This window comes from Arvicola amphibius, chromosome 12 (genome assembly GCF_903992535.2).
Source record: "Arvicola amphibius chromosome 12, mArvAmp1.2, whole genome shotgun sequence".
Lineage (NCBI taxonomy): Eukaryota > Metazoa > Chordata > Mammalia > Rodentia > Cricetidae > Arvicola > Arvicola amphibius.
In genome coordinates this window covers 54087679-54107052 of record NC_052058.2, presented here as the reverse complement: position 1 = coordinate 54107052, position 19374 = coordinate 54087679, and the positions used below count along the sequence as shown (strand labels likewise).

At 46.8% G+C, this 19374-nt stretch overlaps 1 protein-coding gene across 2 annotated transcripts in view; it reads left to right on the top strand.

Moving 5' to 3' along the window:
- Positions 1 to 1499: 1499 nt before the first annotated feature.
- Rxrg (retinoid X receptor gamma) overlaps positions 1500 to 19374 on the top strand; it is a 42500-nt gene continuing 24625 nt past the window's right edge. Inside the window, exons 1-2 of one of the 2 annotated variants that reach the window (XM_038349155.1) lie at positions 1500 to 1957; positions 16863 to 17110. In XM_038349155.1, coding sequence (XP_038205083.1) covers positions 1882 to 1957; positions 16863 to 17110 — 324 coding nt within the window. In that variant the 5' untranslated portion in view covers positions 1500 to 1881. The remainder of the gene's footprint in view (positions 1958 to 16862; positions 17111 to 19374) is intronic. The other variant, XM_038349156.1, reaches the window with a different exon arrangement.

Sequence of the window (19374 nt, the reverse complement as noted above, 5' to 3'; positions counted from 1 at the left end):
TTCATATCACAGCTCCCAGAACAGTTTGGCCCACAGTAGAGTAGTCGTGCAAGTCTGACCTCCTTTCTCTTCCTTGCGGGTGTCTATAGAAGTGACATTATTGGAAACAAGGTGGTGCGCGTGTGTACACATTGGTCGGTGTAGGTCTGTATGAAAGTGCGCATGCCCATGTATGTGAATTCAGAGACCAGAGAAGGATGTCAGGTGTCTTCTACCACTTTCTACTCTGCTCTTCAGAGACAAGGTCTTTCTCTGAACCCAAAGCTCACCATTTCTTCTTCAGCTAGGCTGGTGACTAGCAAGCCCCATCAATCAATCTTCCTGTCTCCACCCCCACCCCCCAGTGCTGGGATTATAGTTGCACATGGCCACATTCAGCTTTGTTCCATGGGCACTGGGGATCTGAACAAACATATACATCAAGCATTCTTACTCATGGAGCTGTCTCCCCAGCACCCTGGATGTTTTGAATAGTCATGAAATCTTCGTGATACATGCATGCACTCTCTGGAAGAACTGAGAGCATCTAGAAAAGGCATGGCTGTGTTTGGCATGGTAGGTCTTTGTCAGAACTTCCAGCGACAAACCCCGTGAGTGTCTCTTCTGTGACTTCAAAGAGTAGCTGAGATTGTGTACGCCGAAGCTGTGGGGAGAAGCAGGGTGGAGAATGCACTCTAGAGATGCTAGGGGATGGTAGTATACCCCAGCACTGAAGGTATTCAAATCTACACTGGGCAGTGCTTTCCCTGGGAATCAGTACATCAGACCCGAACACCAAAGGTACTTAGACTTCCCTCCGTGGCTTGGCTCTCTGGGTCAATGAGAGAGCACATAAGATCCCTGAGCAGATAGCACAATGAGGTGCTCAAGGTGAAGTTATCCTCCCCCCCACCCTCCCCCACCCCCCCCCACCCCCCCCACCCCCGACCCCAGCAGTGAAACATCAGCGCTTTGTGGAGGCAACATCCCCTTCCTACCTGCAGAACGCCTCCTACCTGTATGCTTCCTTGTGAACCTGCCCTGGTCTTTTGACTTACTCTGTCAGGCTTCCAATGTTAGAGCCCGGACCACTGTGACTGGCCACCCAAGCGGGAGGGGCCCAGCCCAAATCTAAAGGCTGCTCTATTTTAGTTTTTCGTCTTTGGGCATCTAGTCTCATGCTTTTCTAATTTTGTGCTTATGAAAGGGCTCTGTTCTCTCTTGGCCCCCACCCCCGCTCCCTTTCACAGATCAAATAACGAGTGCACTGGACAGAGAGGAGCCAGAGTGAGAAAATGCATTTTAATAAAACCCCATTGATTTTTTGTGGGTGCGAGTCAAGGAAAAGGCACCTAAAGAGTCTTCTATCGGCTGCCACCTCCCCCTCTCTCCTGACCTACTAGGGCACTCACACATCGATTGGTTCCCAGCTAATAGATTGTGCCACCCGGTAGGGACCTCTGGGGACTCGCGGGGAGCTGGAAGAGTCGCTCACAGCAGCCCAGCCCAGAGTTAATCAAACTAGCAACAGGATCTCAGGCGCGGTGGTGGCGGCGGCGGCGGCGGCGGCGGCAGCGGCGGCGGCTGCAGCAGCAGCAGCAGCAGCGACGGCGGCGGTGGCAAGAGGCAAGAAGAGTAGCAGTGGCGGCAGCATTATGCGTGATTACTGACAGGCACCAGCTGCTGCCGCCGCCACAGCCTCTCAACACTATGTGGACTCTCGGATCTAGAGGCAGATTCCTGACTAATCCCAGAGGGCTGGCCCAGCCTGCGCTTCCCCGGCTGCTAGCAAGCGATGGCCACTCTTGTTAGCCCAAGTTGAAGAAAGCCGGGCTGTGCCTGGGAGCCGAGAGAGGTTGTACTCTTCAGAAGCGCGGCAGAGGAATGAACTGAGCAGCAAACATGTATGGAAATTATTCCCACTTCATGAAGTTTCCCACCGGCTTTGGTGGTAAGGACCTCACTTGGGCTTCACGATGTGAGTGGGAACCTGTCCGGGAGAGGCAGGGAAGAAACGGGATAACGTAGCTTGGAATTGGAAGGCGGGCATGTATGTTCATAAGCATGTGCAGTGCGTGTACCCGTGTTTCGTGGGTGCTTATCCGTGCAGAAGAGGGAATGGTCCCAAGGTAGAGGCATGTTTGCATATCAGAAGAAGGGCCCGGGGTATTCCGAGAGTCTAAACCAAACAAAGATGAAGCGCTCTACTACAACCCCGCACGTCCTGTGGGTGTGAAAAGTGAGGGTGAGGGAGATTGCTAAGACGTACCTATTATTTAATTTGTAATGAGAAAAAACAAGTGATGGAAAAGGCTTTGCTTGGGCAAAAAAAAGTGCTGTAAATACTTCGCAACATGGGCAAGGTTGTTTTTACTTAAAAGCTGATTTCTTTACAATTGGATTTTCAAAAAGGAAACATGCCCCTTTAATTTGCCACCCTGCTTCCCCCCCCCCCTGCGTTTTTCTCTTTTGATTTGCTAATAGCCTCTTCTCTCCTCCCCTGCTGCTGCCCCCAATTCCACAGCAAGGGTTGCTGTCATCATTTCCGCTCTAGGGGTCGAGATCCAGGGCTGGGGGTAGGGAAGGCCAGGCTCTTAAGAGACAGACCCTGCCAACAGAGGCTCTAGGTAGCCAAGCCAGGCAGGGTAGTCACTCACTCCCCCTGAGACTGAGTTCATGGGCTGCCTGCATGACCAGGCAAAAGTGTCCTGAGGACCCCCTCCCTTCAGGGACTGGAGGAGTCCAGCCAGCCATGTGTAAATGCAACCAGCAGTCAAACCAACTGACTTCTCATGTGTCTGGTGGTGGCATTGAGTTCATGTTCTTGGGAACCAAAGTCAGGCTGTGCTGGATGGATTCTGGCAGGCATGGTAAAGCAGACAGATTTCCAAGGTCTTAAGAAGTGGAGGCCCTGCTCCCATGACCTCCTCTGTGAACAGAGCCGATTTATCCAAAGGCCTGGGAAGAAAGTTTGCCACTGTACTAGACTGAATCCTCAGCGAGCACTGTGACACATGACTGTCCCTGGTTTGGAGGCTTTGGGTGAGGAGGTGTCTCATTCCTTCAGAGTGTACCCAGTGACTGTATGAGCCAAGCAGAGGCCAGGCGTTCGGGCTCCCTTTGCACTGGGGCAGGCCCCTTAGATGTACACAGTAATGCTGTACTGTGTACAGTGGCAGAAGCATTAGAAGATTGTTGATTGGGCCCAAAGGCAAGGAACCATGGGAATGGATCCAAGGTAAAACACAAGTTATTTAGGCTAGTTTGATCACTGAGAGTGGTGGCTGGTAATATGCCTGACATGTAGCCTCCAGGTTGTAGGCAGGTCCTTCTCCACTCCTGTCTCAGTTCCCTCCGGGGCTGAGAACAACTTTCCCTCTGCACGTGAGGTTGGTTGTTGGAGGGGCGTGTTCATGTTCAGCTTGATTCTCGAGATGCTGTATGCGATGACGGCTTCAACACAGAAGAAGAAGGAGGAACTAGTCTAAGATTCTTTAGGGGCTGCTTGCTGGAACTGTGAAATATTAGCAACTCAAGGACCTTAGGGAGAGCTGAGGATGTCTCATTTGAGTAGCCACCAAGATGAGGCCGAAAAGAAGGCCAAGATTAGTCAGTCCAAGGTGATGGAGTGTGGAGTAGCAAAGTGTTTCCAGAGATGTCTCTAACTCAACTTTAGAAGACTTGCTTTGTAGCAAACAGAAGCACGCACGCATGCACGCGCACACACACACACAGAGACAGAGACAGAGAGAAAGAGAGGGTGAGAGAGAAAGGGATCGAAAGACAGGCAGGATGAGACTGCTGACGTTGGTCCTTACTGTTTTATCGTTTGTCCGTGTGATCTCAGGCAAGCTACTGAACCTCTCTAGACCTTCCTTCACATCTTCCATCTCTAAAGTGGGATTTGTAATCTCATTCTTAGAGTTTTGCTTTGAGAATTAAATAAGATAGCTAGCACATGAGAAAACTATTATCTGTACATTTGGTACCAAATACAAATCAATATTTCCATCCTTCCCATTTTGCTCAGAAGCCAACATGCAAATCAATTTAAATACCAGATATTATTGTAGAATAATGAATTGGAGATCTGGAAAAAAGTACAACTAACTCTGCAAAAACCCACACATTTTGCTGGCTTCAATTTTAATAATTGTGGAGGCTCCAGTATTTAGTGTAATTGTTAATTGTTATATCAGATCTGCTATCACATGGGGAAAGTTTTTTTTTTTTTTTAAAGCTTCTAGTGGTGCTTCTCATTGTCATCCCTAAGGAAGGAATGACTTATTTTGCTTGTTTCTGTTGATGTTTTTCATTTCATTTGTATGAGCAAGTTAAGAGGACACCTACATTCAGAGCCAAAGGACTCTGTCCCTTCTGTTCTAAGAACCTGCAGTGCAGGAGGACGATCCCGCTACAGGCTCAGGAAGCCTGAGGACATCACCTGAGGCCATAATGCCTCTGCCTTCATAATTACTGTGCTGGATGACTCTTGCCTTTTCACATAATAGCAAATGGAGCCACAGAAGGTTCTGGGGTCCTGTAAGAATCTCTAGGGCAGCCATGTCACTGTTGGGAAGGAACATTAATGTCTGGGTCATGCTTATGATGTGGCTAAAGTTCAATGCTCATAGGGACCTGCAAAGTGCCAATGGAGGAGGAAAAGCCTTGTTTTCCCAGTATGCTTTCCCTTAGAAGATTCAAGACAAAGCTTGTGATACCCCATCTAAGTGTGCAGTAATCCCAGGGGAGAAAAAAGAAGGTGCAGAGAGTGACAAGCACCTACAAGACAGGGACCAGCTGTCAGTGTGAGTGCTCTGCCCTGGCCAACCCAGCAGCAAGCAGGCTGACACTGACACCTGTTGCTGTTCTCTTTCTTTGAGAGAAGAGCAGGTGTAGACTTTGGGAGGTAAAGGACCCTCATAGCTAGAACATGACACAGTTGGCCCTTGCAGCCAGGTGTTTGGGCTGCTGGTCCGTGCTCTGCAGAGGTGCCTCACAGCTTTGGAAGCTGGCACACTGACTTTGCAGGGATAGGGGCAGCAGTCTGCCTCACTCCAGCCTGGAAAACCAGGCTGATCATGGACGGGTGGCTGCTGGCACAGCGGCCTGGCCATGAGAAGTAAACTGCAGAATAGCTTATGAGCAGTAATGACCTCTGGGCCATTAACTGTGGCTTCTTAGGGACCCAATCACAGACCCATCTGGTTTTGGAAACCGCCCCCTATCAACTTGAGAGTAGCCACAGAGGAGAGTCTGTGGCAGCGTTTGTGTACGTATGTATACACACGTGTGTGTGTGTTTTCCAGAACACATTTTTCCTTTTGCACATGTGTGGGTGGTTAATTGAAAGCTACCATGGGCGTAAGTGGTTAGGGTTTGTGTAGGAAGAAAGAACCGTGTATGAGATGCAGGAAGGAGCATATTTAGGATAAACTATTTTCTGAACATTTACAATATAACAACAATCATAATGAAGAGAAGAAACTGTGGAAAGAGAAATCTTTCATTTCCCCCAAGATAGCCTCATCATCTGCTGAGAGCTGGGCCTTTAGCCCTGGGTGTCTGATGTGGCTACTGAAGGGAATGGCTGTTTCCCTTCCTGGGCAAAAGCAGGTGACACAGAGTTCAGGAAATAGCAGACTTTTTTTTTTTTTTTTTTTTTTTAGAATTCCTGGACTTGTGTTGCTTGAGATGGACCCAATCCTAGCTCAGTCATCCTCACAAGAGTGGCAATAATCATCAGCATTTACCAGACACTTACTGTGTGCCCAGCACTCTCTGGGCCCTACATGCATGCATATGTTAGTGTTCTCTGGGCTCCTAGGAGATTATCAATTTTTCCTCATTTTGCAGACAGGAAAGCAGAACCCTAGAGAGCCTGAGCAAACTGTCCAAGGTCATCCTACCAGTGAGGAGCAGAGTTTAGGCAAGATCTGAGTCTAGGTGACTCAGGCCAGGGCCACCTTCCCTTGTATGACCACGCCCACCTGGGGCCAGAGTGAGGGCGGGCTAGGAGATAGGAAAGAGTCCCAGAAATGAAATGGATGAGTTATTTGTAAGAGCAGCTTACATGCCTATTTGTATTATTTGTAACTTGTTTATAGTTCGCAGCTCTTATGTTTTCTCACCTGAGGAAGGAGACAAGTGACCACACAAAGGACCATCCCCTAGGTGAATCACATTTTATTTCAATATGTGCTGGAGTTTTCCATTCTGGGGCAGGGGTTGGCTGGACAGTAAGCAGCATCCACTTCTGCAGGCCACACTGTGAGAGGTGCACACTTGCAGAGAGAAGAGGCTATAGCTGTGGCTGTGCTCCACAAAGGCTACAGGTCCCTAGGGAATTTCTCCGGAGAAGTTTTTATTACCATTTCTGATTGCTCTTCCGTTAGTTGTGATCCCCAAACTCCCCGGCTGTAAACACTTTTCTTCTGGTTTCTCTGTCACGGAGCTGAGTTCTCACAGTCAGACAGCATCCCATAGGCCATCTGTTCCCACCGTCCAGTGACTGTTGGGGATGCTTAGGAAAGCATATGTAGCCTGGCCAGGGTGTAGGGAATGGGTGGCATCTTCAAACTCAGTTCCCGAGCAACCCCGAGTGGGCAGGAAGAGGAACGAGGAACGGGGACGGGAGCTAAACCACGGGGTCCTCCCCTTCCCTGCTATCCACTTTGAGTGGGTAAGCATTCACCTACAGTTGTAAGTTGTTAGCTGTAAGGGGTTTTTCTTCTTTTTTTTCTTTTAGCATGGAAAATTATAAATATTCTATAGAAGTCTCTTCCCCCTTTCCACACCGTGTTGGGAGGCTGGCATTAAATGTGACTGGAATTCTGTATGTACAAGAGGGAGATCTGCCTTAAAGTGCCAGACTGCACACTGGGACATGCTGAAGTAAACATGACCTGGATTTGACTCCCGGAGGAGCATAGGTTCCAGACAGTCACAGGTTAGCACGTCCTTCCCAGGCAGATGCTCATGAGGCTGCCGCGAGCACTGGGCAGGGACCCTGCTAACCCCTAACTCCTGTTTTCTCACCTTGGAGTTAAAGAGTCCCGAGTCGGCTGCAGTGCCTAGAAGAGGACCAGGGGTGTGCCCAGCAAGGATTTCAGGCTCAAGGTCGACTCAGGGTCCTGTTAGGATTTCAGAATTAATATTTGAACTCTAAAAATGGAAAAGGCTGTGATCTTTAAATCAAAAGAACATTTACAAGAAGTCAGAAGACTGGCAGGGAAAGTGCTTAATAAATATTTTAGGCTGTTTGCCCGAGTTTCATTTCTGGGGCTCAGCATCTTTGTCTCTCTCTTCCATCTTACCGGTCATGAGGGTGATGGGGAAGCAGCCTCACGGAGGGCTTGGGGTACAGAGTACCTGTGTTTTCTCAGCTCCAGCAATGAGGAGAACAGAGCAGAAGTCAGAGAGCAGGGAAGTGTTTCCCTTGATGGATGAGTGAATGCCTGCTCGCTCATTCATTCATTCATTCATTCATTCATTCATTCACTGAAGAGCCACAAACTTGGTGTGCATAGGACATGTCCCCTGTTGGCCTCCTGGAGCACACACATCAGCTGCAAAGCCTTGAAAACATTTGAGGCTCCATTATTTCTGGAAATTTCTCTCATGCTGAGTTTAACTGCATGGATCTGAAAAATTTGGATATTTAGAATCCCAGAACAGATGAAGCCAGGGGTAACAGTGTATAGAAATATACTTACTGCAATGTAAGATTACTACAGTCTTTAGAAAAGGCTACCCTTATTCAGAGACAGGGAGGAACTGAACAAGAAGCCCAGGGAGCTAGAAGCCAGGGCCGAAAGAGCTGTGGCGGGCAGAACTAATGTTCAAAGACATCAGCAATGAAAAGTTATTCAGTGGGCACCCTCAGCACCCGCCTCAAACTCCCATTTGTGTCCATGGTCAGAAGAGCTCGTAGAATACATGGTACCAGAATATGGACCTGGCTTCCAACAGACTTTGTTAGTGGGATTCCCTGAAACATCTCATTTGTTAGGGGCAGCACTATACCCATATGGACCAAGCAGGCTTATAATTGGTCCTGGGTGCAAAAGTAGTTTGTGAGCAAAACCATCTAAGTAGAGGCAGACAGACATGGTGTGAGGTTAGACCCCTGTTCTAAGTTGCGCGCATTACTGGCTGTAGTAATTCACAGCAGGCTCTCTTGAAAGAGCCATTTTTTCATCAGGAACCTCTGTTTGCTGATCTGCCCAATGGGGATAAGTCTTACCTTACAAACCTCTCTGTCCCAGATTGTAGCTGGAACAAAACAGACAGTGGCCTCCTGAGGGAATGGGTCTATCTAAAAGGTTTGCCATGGAGTCTGGCACATAGCACTCCAAAAGGTTTTTTTTTTTTTTAAAAAAAAAAAAGCCAGTAGTTGCTATGGAAATAGCAGCATAGATTCACAAAGAGCGCCTTGACTATAGGCATTATTTAATGAGCACCATATGCTTGGTTCGAGGAATCAGAAGGCCTGGAATCTTGCTCTGCATGACCCTGAGCAGATCCATCTCTGCACTCATTCCCTCTTTTATAAACCAAGGTGGTTCTTGAAGTCTTATAAGTCCGGTTCCTAATCAAAAGCAATATAGTCTTATTAACTTATGACATAATCAGCCGGGCCGTGGTGGCACATGCCTTTAATCCCAGCACTAGGGAGGTGGAGGCAAGCGGATCTTTGTGAGTTTGAGGCCAGCCTGGTCTATAAGAGTTAGTTCCAGGATAGGCTCCAAAGCTACAGAGAAACCCTGTCTCGGAAAACCAAAACCAAACCAAAACAAACAAAACAAAAAAACAACCATATGACATAATCAATTAAGAGTGGTGATTAAACGGTCATCAGGCTCTGGGAAGATGGTCCAGTGGATACTAGCACTTTCTTTATGAGGATGAGGATGTGAGTTGGAATCCCCAGAAACCACTTGGACACAGTGTCTACCTGGAGATGGGAGGAGGAGGCAGGAGAGGGAGGCGGAGCCAGGAGAGGAAGCTCCTAGGCTAGCTAACCTGTCAAAACTAATGTAACCATCATCATTGTTACCACCACCACCAAAGAGAGCTTGTCTCAAACAGGTGAGCTTGAAGACTGACACTTGAGGTTGTCCTCTGGCCTCCACACACATGTACCCTGGCACGTTCATACCTGCATACACAGTAATCTTTATACATTCACAAGGAATATTTAAAAAAAAAACTGTTCATGGTATGAACTAGTTTGTATTTGCTGATTTACCAAAAAATAAAGAAGGTTTGTTAAGCAAATAAGCCGGTGAGAGAAGCATTGAGCCTATTTAAGATACATCTGTTTTCAAGTAATTTAAAAAGCATAGTCGGGATGTCATTAGCATATTAACGGGGTGTTAATTACAAAAGAGTCTTTTAGCGCAGGTTTTCTAAAAATCCCCACTTAGTAACCATTAGCTTGCAGGCACTTGGAACACAAACTATTCACGTGTGTGACTTAGAAGCAATAAAATCGTAATTTAAAAGTAATCTGCCAACTTGTCAGGAATTTAAACTGATTTTCCTCTCAATTGATCCGAATGAGTGAGGTTTTGCTATAATTATATGTAATGCTGGTAATAATGAGGCTGATTATCAATCTTTCCCTGCTTCTCAGCCTCCATCATCACAGATTTTAGGGTGGGAGTGGAGGGAGTCAGGAGGAATGGGGATGGGGAGGGGAAGTGGGGGAAAAAGAAAAAAATGAAGAAAAAAAAGAGCTCCCTCCCTCCGCTTCAAGCACTGGAAGAAGCCAGAACACAGCCCACTCCTGAGCCGTGTAAGGCTCAGCACAGCTCAGGAGAGGCTGCCTGCCCCTGCAGCTGGCCTTAGCGCATAGCCAATTAGCCAGGGCATCTTTTGGCCATGCCCTTCCTTCCTTCTCAGTGACTGCAAACAAAACACAGGACTGAGCACCCCAGAGGCAGAAGCAGGGTCGTTTCTTCACGTTTTCCACTCTGGAGAAGTTCTAGTTTCTTTTCTCTTTTAAAAAAAAAATCCAGGAAAGGTTTTGGTGGCAGAGGAGGCGTCCCCTCTGGACCTGCTTCTAGGTGGGCCCCACATCAGGGGGATCTTGTTTCTAATATCTTGTTTTCCATACCTATTAAGACATCTAGCTCTACTCCAGTCAAATGGGTGTAAAAAATACCTTTCTATCTGGCTCAGATATTGATGTGAAAGTGCTTTGGAAAATGCCAATAATGATTTAAATATAAAAGAGACATTTTAGTAAATCCTAGTGCAGGATGGCTCTCCTGTGGAAGATTGTGCCGGGCCGGGGTCCCACAGACGAGAACCATGGCTGAGGTTTGGACTATGAAGGGCTGGAGTCAGGACTAGGAGGGTCCTGTTAGAAGGATTCAGGATCAGGTTTCACATCTGCACAAGTAGGGACAATACGAGTACCAGTCTCAAAGGGTATGACGCACGTGCACAAGAGTATCATAAACGAACCCCATCGATTCATTGCAATGAATATGTGCTAATATTTTTTTTAAATACCAGCCTCCAAGTGCTGTTGGCATGAGGTGAGTTAATATATGTAAAATATTGAGAACTCTGTCTGGCTCACGGCAATTCCTCAATAATCTTAGCTGTTATTGTTATTCAGGAGAGGAGAAAACACAAAAGTGTCAATTAAAGCCCTTCATATGGCAGTCCCCTGCCGAACTCTCTCAGCAGCCTGACAGTGCATTCAGAGCCAAGTAGGGAAAGGATGTGTAAGTTTTCCTTAAACAAAGAACAAGCCAGGCATCCAATATTCTGATTGTCAGCTTAGGCACAATATCTTTCTACTGGATGAAAGGAGGGAGACTCGGGTGTGGGATTGTCCCCACCGTGGGAGAAACCAGAGTGGGACAGAGTCCCAGGATGCTCCCCCTCACCCCAATTTATTGTGGAGAATCCAATTCTGAGAAACTGTCCCCTTCCCCATGGGTGGGCATTAGCCATTATCAATGGCTCGTGACAAGTCTCCTTGCCCTCCTGAAGAGGGCTGCCAGTGGGAAAACAAACTCTCCAGCCTGGCACAGCACCAAAGGGGAGGACACGCCAAACCATTTGCTCCCTTGTCTGGCCAGTCAGAAAGACTACAGGCTTGACATTTCACTTTCATTGGCTGAGGACTGGTTGCTAAGCAACTCCTTACCTTGGTAAGAATTCTGTACATCTCAGTACTTCTCTCTTCTGTTTCTCAACAAGTATCTGTCTCTTTCTCTTTTTCCTTCTTTTTCATTTTCAATTTCCCATTCTTTCCCTCCTCTCCCCCTCCTCTCCCCCCTCTCTGTCTCTCTCTGTCTCTCTCTCTCTTTTCTATACACACACTTTTCATTTGTTGTTTAGAGATTCCACAGGTTTTGGTTTTGATGGATGTCAGGAACATTGATTTCTTATGCAAATAATTTCTGTTGATCTATTCTACGTCTAGTTATATAAAACAGTGACCAAATGCTTCACTAGTCAATAATTAGTCAACAATATCAATATCATTTTGAGCACAGCGCCAGGAACCGTGGCGATTTTTTGCAGCAGGGGTGTTCAGCCCTCTGACATGGTGGCATGATGTCATGGTCTACGGATATGCTGGTTCACCTTCAGTTAGTCCAGGATGCATGTGGCCCATGCTGACTGGACAAGCAAAGAGGTGACCGATTGCTGGTCACTAGCATTTCTGAAGGGAAGTCATCAAAGGAGACCTGTGTGTCAGGCTGAATTATGAGATGATATGAGGGGGCCTAAGGATGGTATTGGGGTAGCTGGGGTGACATAGGAGCACTTTGGGCAATTTATGAGACAGACATTTGTGAAATCCAATATTAAAAACCATGGTGTGCCTGTATCAATGCTTACTAGTTGAAACCCTTACCTGAGCGTTCACTATTCACTTGGATTGGACTATTCTGCTTTTCCGTGCTAGATACTGACCTCCAGGCCTTATGCACTGCAGGCAAGTGCCACCACTGAGCCACGTCCCCTGCAGCCCTTTGATCTTCCCCAAACTAGTCTTTGGTGACTCTCAATTAGTCCTTCCCCCACCCTCCTTGTGAGCCTGAGCCTTCCAGCTGCTGCCAATGGACCATGGATCACAGGCATTCTCTTTGGTTCTCTAAGGCAGGCATGGTTGTCTCATTCATACAGTTCAACAGAGAACTCCAGCAAGACTTGTCTTCTAAGGGGAGAAAGAGACCCAGGAGCAAGTACTATGGCGGTTACAGTGAGGAGGGGACCTGCACACCGAGGAGAGTAGACTCAGTCCTGCAGCAGCATACAGATGTGGAACTTTTTGTACTCAGAACTCTGATGAAGAAACTCTCGGTTGTTTAAGAAAACAAAGTCTACGTAGCTGAAAAGTAGAGCCTGGAGGTCACCCTATGGCATTTTTCTATATCAGAGGTTGTGTCTCCCCCGCAATAGGATTGTACCCGAGGCCACAGTGCTACAACACCTTTTGGAAAGTGGCAGTGTTCTTTCTGTAGTCTACATTTTCTTGTCCCTGTTTGGGATCTTGATGATACTCAGCATCTCAAACTAAACTTGCCAGACAGCTTGAAGGCCTAGCAAAGTCCAACTGGGGACAGCAGGGCCCCCTGAGTCAGTGGTTAAGCTCAGACCATCCCAGACGCCCATCACCTGTCCTCTCTCTCCAATGCTTGAATGCTGTGCTCTGGGCATCCCTCGCAGAGCAGAGCTAACTGGAAGGATTATAGAGGTTATAAGTACCAGCTCCTTGCTGGGAGAAATGAGGCCCGTGAAAAGAAAACCATTTTCCTTGGCCTATTGTGAGGCAAGAAGAGGACCTCCCGAGGAATCTCCCACAGATGAGCCCCTTTATAGACAAAGCTGCTGACTGAAGAAAGAAAATAAACCCCGTAGAATAGTCCAAGGGCATTTTATAGGTTTCTGGGCACTTGGCATATTATAAGTGATATAAGTTTAAGATGCAGGATAAGGGAGCTAGCAGGGTAGACAGAATGCAGAGGCAGGGTCCTCATACAAAGTGAACCCAAGCGAGCACTGTTCATCCCTATAGCTATAACAAGATACCTCAGTCTGCCTAATTCATAAATAAGGACTTTTTTTTTACTTGTAATTCCTGAGGCTTCAAAGTCCAAGATCAAAGCCCTAACAGACTTGGTGTCTAGTGAGGGCTGGCTTTCTGCTCTGATCGTAGCACACCCTGAATTCTGATCGGCTCAGAGGGAAGGAGTAGAAAAGACAAACGCTGTTTCCTCACGTGCAGAAGAGATCTGGAAGGTAGCCTTCTAAAGCTTCTTGGAGAAGGGCATCAATCCGTTCATGGGGTGCATCCTGAGAGGCTCTTCATCTCCTCAAACCTGGTGTTTGAATTCCAAACCGAGTTTTGGAGGGACATATGCATCCAAGTCATAGAAGAGTTCAATATCTTTGCTAAAAGTAAATCTATCACTGCTAAGAACTACTAGGTCATTGTGAGGGATAGAGTTCCAAAAAAAAAAAAAAAAAAAAAAAACAAACCACAAAAACATTTTTGCAAGATGTATTTGTCTTTTTGAATTTGATTTTATTTTTGAAAACTCTGGTTATGAATTGTCTACCCCTTCTGGGATGACCGACACATCAGAAGTAAGCCACATTAATGTTTTTTTAAAAGTAAAAATTGTATTTATTTGTCTGCTTGTATAAGAGTATGTGTGTGTGTGTGTGTTTATCTTTTGCTTACACGTGACATGGCATATGTGGGAGATTAGAGGATGGCCTACAGGAGTTTGTTCTCTCCAGTATGTGAGTCCTGGACAAGATCCTCAGGTCATCAGGTTTGGCAGCAAGCACCCTTACCCACCATCGAGCCGTCTTGTTGGCCCTAGACACCTCTAAGACAACTGAAAACTGGGCATACGCACTATTTCCTTCTATCTCAATAACGAACCCTTCCCACTACTGCAGTTCATAGTCAAATGGCTGTCATTTTTACTAGAAACAGCAATAATATGCTTCGATTTTCATATTGTTTCCATGTTACCATCTTAGTTTAGCTCTCAAACAACTTTGCATGCATTTTCTACTATCTATTTCTAGTGTTTCTGTGCAGGTCGGTCCATCCATCCATCCATCCATCCATCCATCTATCCATCCTTTCTTTCTCCCTCCCTCCCTTCCTTGTATTTTGCGACAAGATTTCATTATATAGCCCTGGTTGTTCAGGAACTTGCTTTGTACACACCAAGCTAGCTTGGAACTTAGCTGCCTGCTTCTGTCTCTCACGTGGGAAGTTTAAAGGTCTGCACCACCACATCTTGTAGTGTGGAGCGAGGCAGGCTGCATTCCCTCCTGGCTCTCAGCGGCCTGGCTAGCTTATGCCCCGAAATAACAACACACAAATTGTATTCATTTAAACACTGCTTGGCCCATTAGTTTCAGTCTCTTACTCACATCTCGATTAACCCATATCTAATAATCTGTGTAGCACCACGGAGTGGTGCCTTACCGGGAAGATTCTAGAGTACGCCCATCTTGGGCCGGAGCTTCATCGAGTCTCTCCCAGAGAGCAGAGGCATGGCGATTTATTAACTTCCCTTCCCAGCATTCTGTTCTGTCTACTCCGCCCACCTAAGGGCTGGCCAATCAAATGGGCCAGGCAGTTTCTTAACCAATGAAATCAACTCAAACAGAAGACCCTCCCACATCAACATCTGACTCTTTTCTCCTTTTGGGGAGGAGTTGATGTTTCTTAAAAATTGTTTGGTGCTGATTTTCACAGTTTTATGGAAATATGCTTTGTATTTGGTGTATTTGCCTCGTTTCCATGACAATGAACCTGGGAGGAAGCAGCTTGACGGAGAAGGATTGATTTGGGCTCCAGGTTCAGGGCATACAGTCCATCATGGTGGCCGAGGTATTGCAGTGTGACTAGCCTCTGTCTGTGGTATAGGGCTATTTGCTCAAAGCTAAGCAGATTAGGAAGCAGAGAATGAGGAATGCGAGAACCCATCTGCCCTTGTCTTTTGCCCTCTTTTATTCAGTTCAGAACCCCCATCCATGGGCTTATGATACTTACATTCAGGGTGGGGTTTCCATCCTCAGTCAAACCTATCTAAAAAAAGATTTACCAACGTGTTTTTCCTAGGAGATTCTAAATCCAGTCAGGCCAACAAGAAGCTTAGCCATTACACTCAGTATTTCTCTAGAATCAATTTATTGCTTTAAAAAAAAGTTTGAATGACGTCTTTCAGAATGATAATTTTAGACAAAAGTAGGATGTTGGGCCCAGGTGGGAGTGAGGCTTGAGATTTGAGTCTTGAGATTGTTCTCTTCATGAAACAATTGTTCTCTCTCTCTTTATTTATTTATTTATTTATTTATTCTTTTATTTTTTTGGTTTTTCGAGACAGGGTTTCCCTGTAGTTTCTAGAGCCTGTCTTGGAACTAGCTCTTGTAGACCAGGCTGGCCTCGAACTCAGAGATCCGCCTGCCTCTGCCTCCCGAGTGCTGGGATTAAAGGCGTGTACCACCACCGCCCGGCCTCTGTTTTTTGCCATATTTTACTTTGTATGTGTGTGTGTGTGTGTGTGTGTGTGTGTGCATGAGCGCACACCACAGTGCATGTATGGGAGTCAGAAGACAGTTTATGGGAGCCGGTTCTCTCCTTCCACTATGTGGGTTCCAAGTTTGAGCTCCAGTCTCTAGTCCTGGCACTTGGCGCCTTTACCCACTGAACCATTTGCCAGCCCCTGAGTAGACCTTAATTAAGGAAGCAGAAGGGCCAAGAGAAATTCCAGGCAGACATGTTTAAGACCAATTCCACAGGTAATCTCTGATACTCCCTGTTTAACCCCAGAACTTTAAGGGAGAAGGTTGCTCAGGATTCTACCTGGGAGATAGAGTGTCTTCACAGGAGGTGTTTGGAATTGGGCAGCCTCTCCTGCAGACCATACTCACTAACCACCCAGTTTTCTCCTTTTCTGTCCCTGTATACAAGGTACCATGGCTCACCTAAGGGCAGCAATTTTGCATATTTCTTTGCATCTTGCCTTTTATATTAGCTGCTCAGGGACCCAGGGACACAGTTTTGGGGGTGGGAGAAGGGGTGGGGAGGGTTTACCCTCGCTATGTTTTCTAGACTGTTTTGCAGAGACTAGAATTTGTAATCCTGCTGGAGAGAATGCTTCATGATGGGCTCTCAAGATGATGGGAGAACACCTACCCATCTCTTTGATCTTTCATTGGTTATTGGCTACAGGGAACATAGGTTCAACTGAGCAGAGATAAGTAGTTTATGCTAATCACCCAGGCACTGCTCCCATGCTCTCAGAACTTCTTCCACATGCCCTTGTGGCATAGCACCCTGTGCCTGGATGTGAAAGTGCCATCTACAAGCCTGTGTGCACTTGTCTTCCTGGGCTCTGGTACCCACAAAGCCATTTAAGTCATTCTAATTTGCATATGGGTGAATAGATTTTAGTCTTGCCTCATGCTCGGTTCCCATAGCTGTATGAACGTGGGTAGGGGATCTTAGCAAAGCTCAGGCCTCTGTTCACTCTGATCCTCACATAGGCATTGACTTGCCCTTCCTGACTGGCCCAGGACACAGTCCCAGAGGCCTGGGGACTTGTGAGCCATGCCATTGCTATACTCGCTGTGCATCTTTCAAGCTACAAAGGATGCAGAGAGAAATTCAGAGAACTAAGACATTGATGATCCTCTCTTCTAGGTCAAGCCCTCTCCTATGCCTGTGCTTTGCTTGTCTGAGCAACTAGCATTTGTAGGAGTGGCCAAAAAGAGGGGAAGAACCCAGGAAGCAAAATCAGGGGTGCAATAGGCCTCTGCCTCCCCAGGAACCCTATCTTTGCCTTCTTAACCTCTCTTGACCTGTGCTTTTTCTTCCACAGGCTCCCCTGGCCATGCTGGCTCCACATCCATGAACCCATCAGCAGCCTTGCCCACAGGGAAGCCAATGGACAGCCACCCCAGCTACACGGACACCCCAGTGAGTGCCCCACGGACACTGAGTGCTGTGGGGACCCCCCTCAATGCCCTCGGTTCACCATACCGAGTCATCACTTCTGCCATGGGTCCACCCTCAGGAGCCTTGGCAGCCCCTCCTGGCATCAACTTGGTGGCCCCACCCAGCTCTCAGGTAGGTGTTATTTCTCCCCAAGGTTAGTTTAGCCATGTTCAAGGTCCGAAGCTGCTCCTAGCATAGGTCACGGACCAGACTAAGAGCTTGAGCTGGAGCCATAGGCAGATATTCACCGTGGGCTTTCTGAAGTGATTGGATCACCTCTATAGACTGTTCTCCTCAGGACCTCACCATCTGTGCCTTCAGCCTGAGGATTCCTGTGGACCAGTAGCAATCTGTGGTTCAAGAGACTGTATGCACAAGGGCACTTCTCTGGTGGCCTTAATGGATGTGATTTCAGCGTTTCTCTGGGGTGTTTGTAGACTCCTTTCATGTTTTTCACTTAATAATGAGTACCTAGGGCAATGGTCCCAACCTGTTGCTTGCTACTTTTTTGAGGGTCCCATATCAGATATCCCACATATAAGATATTTACATTATGATTCATAACAGCAACAGTGCAAATAATTTTATGGTTGTCCATTCCACAACATGAAATTTTAAAGGGCCACAGCATTAGGAAGGCTGAGAACCACTGCTCTAGAGTATTGGAGAAATGGCTCCACCAGTGAGGTGCTTGCCATGCAAGCATGAGGAACTAAGTTCAGATCCCCAGTCCCCACAAGAAGCAGGGTGCGGCATGCGCCTATAATCCTAGTGCTGAGAAGGTAGAAGCAGGAGGATCCATGAGGGCTTCCTGGTCATCATGATAGCCTCTGGCCTCAATACATATGTGTATACACACATGCATACTTAGGTCCATACACAGAAATAAGTATCTAGGCAATGAGGCACCATATGTTAAAGGGAATCCAGAAATGATCAGGACAAGTCTTTGCTAAGCATTTTCAACTGAGAGGAGAAATAGGCAGGCCCAGCCCAGGGACAAAACTAGAACTAGGTATATGCACATTCATATTGTGATGTGGGAGGGTCTTCTGTTTGAGTTGATTTCATTGGTTAATAAAGAAACTGCCTGGCCCATTTGATTGGCCAGCCCTTAGGTGGGCGGAGTAGACAGAACAGAATGCTGGGAAGAAGGGAAGTGAGGCAGATGCCTCAAGCAATTGCCCTGCCTCTGCTCTCTGGGTGAGACGCCATGAAGCTCCTGCCCAAGATGGACGTACGCTAGAATCTTCCCGGTAAGGCACCACTTCGTGGTGCTACACAGATTATTAGATATGGGTTAATCAAGATGTGAGTAAGAGGCTGAAACTAATGGGCCAGGCAGTGTTTAAATGAATACAGTTTGTGTGTTGTTATTTTGGGGCATAAGCTAGCCAGGCGGCCAGGAGCCGGGCGGCAGGAACGCAGCCTACTGCCCGCAGCTCCACATACACATATTGGCTCTGAGACTAGGAGGAGTCAAGGAGGAAACATGACCTAGATTCTGAGTATCTCCTGAGACAGTGGAGAAAAGGTGTGTGCACAGCAGACATGCATCATTGTGGATATGCATCACTGCCTCATGTGGCCAGATTTTGCTTTTCTCTTAAGATTGGCGGCTTTCCCCTCTTGAGTGGTTGGACATTGCTATAATAATGCTATATAAAAATACAATCCCCAGGCTGGAGTGCTCATTGATTAAGAGCGCTTACTGGTCTTGTAAAATCTTGGGTTTGGTTTTCAGAGCCCTTGTGGTGGCTCACAATTGCCTGTAACCCCGTTTTAGAGGATTTAATACCCTCTTCTGGCCTCTGCAGACACTTCACACATGGAAGTACAAACATACATGCAGGTAAAACATGCATGCACATAAAATAAAAATTAATAGAATTCTTTAAGGAAAAGCAACCCCTAAGTCTTCAAAGCTTACAAAAACAGGAATTTACCTTCTACTCAAAGATGCCCATCCTTCATATGGACCTAACATGCTAGCAGGACTTTGTCCTTTGTGTCTTAAGCTAAAGGGTCAGCAGTTAATTGGGAAATAGTTCTCCATGGTCTATCACGAACGTGATGTCTCAGTTTCTTTTCCTGTTACTGTGGTAAAATTTCCTGACAAACACAACTCATGAGAGAGAGGGCTTGTTCTTGGTGACAGTCCATTATCTGGGGGAGCTGAGGCTGTTGGTCACGTTATAACCATAGTTGAGAATCTAAGAGCAACATTGCCTTCAAACTTGTGCCCAGTATGCTTTCTCTACTATTGTACAGTCCAGTAACTGTATAATAGTGCCCTGTCTAGGGCATGGTGCTGCCCACAGTGGGCAGGTCTTCTCATCTCAATTAATGTAATGAAATAGACATTGTGGCCAAAGAAAACCATTAAGATGATCTTT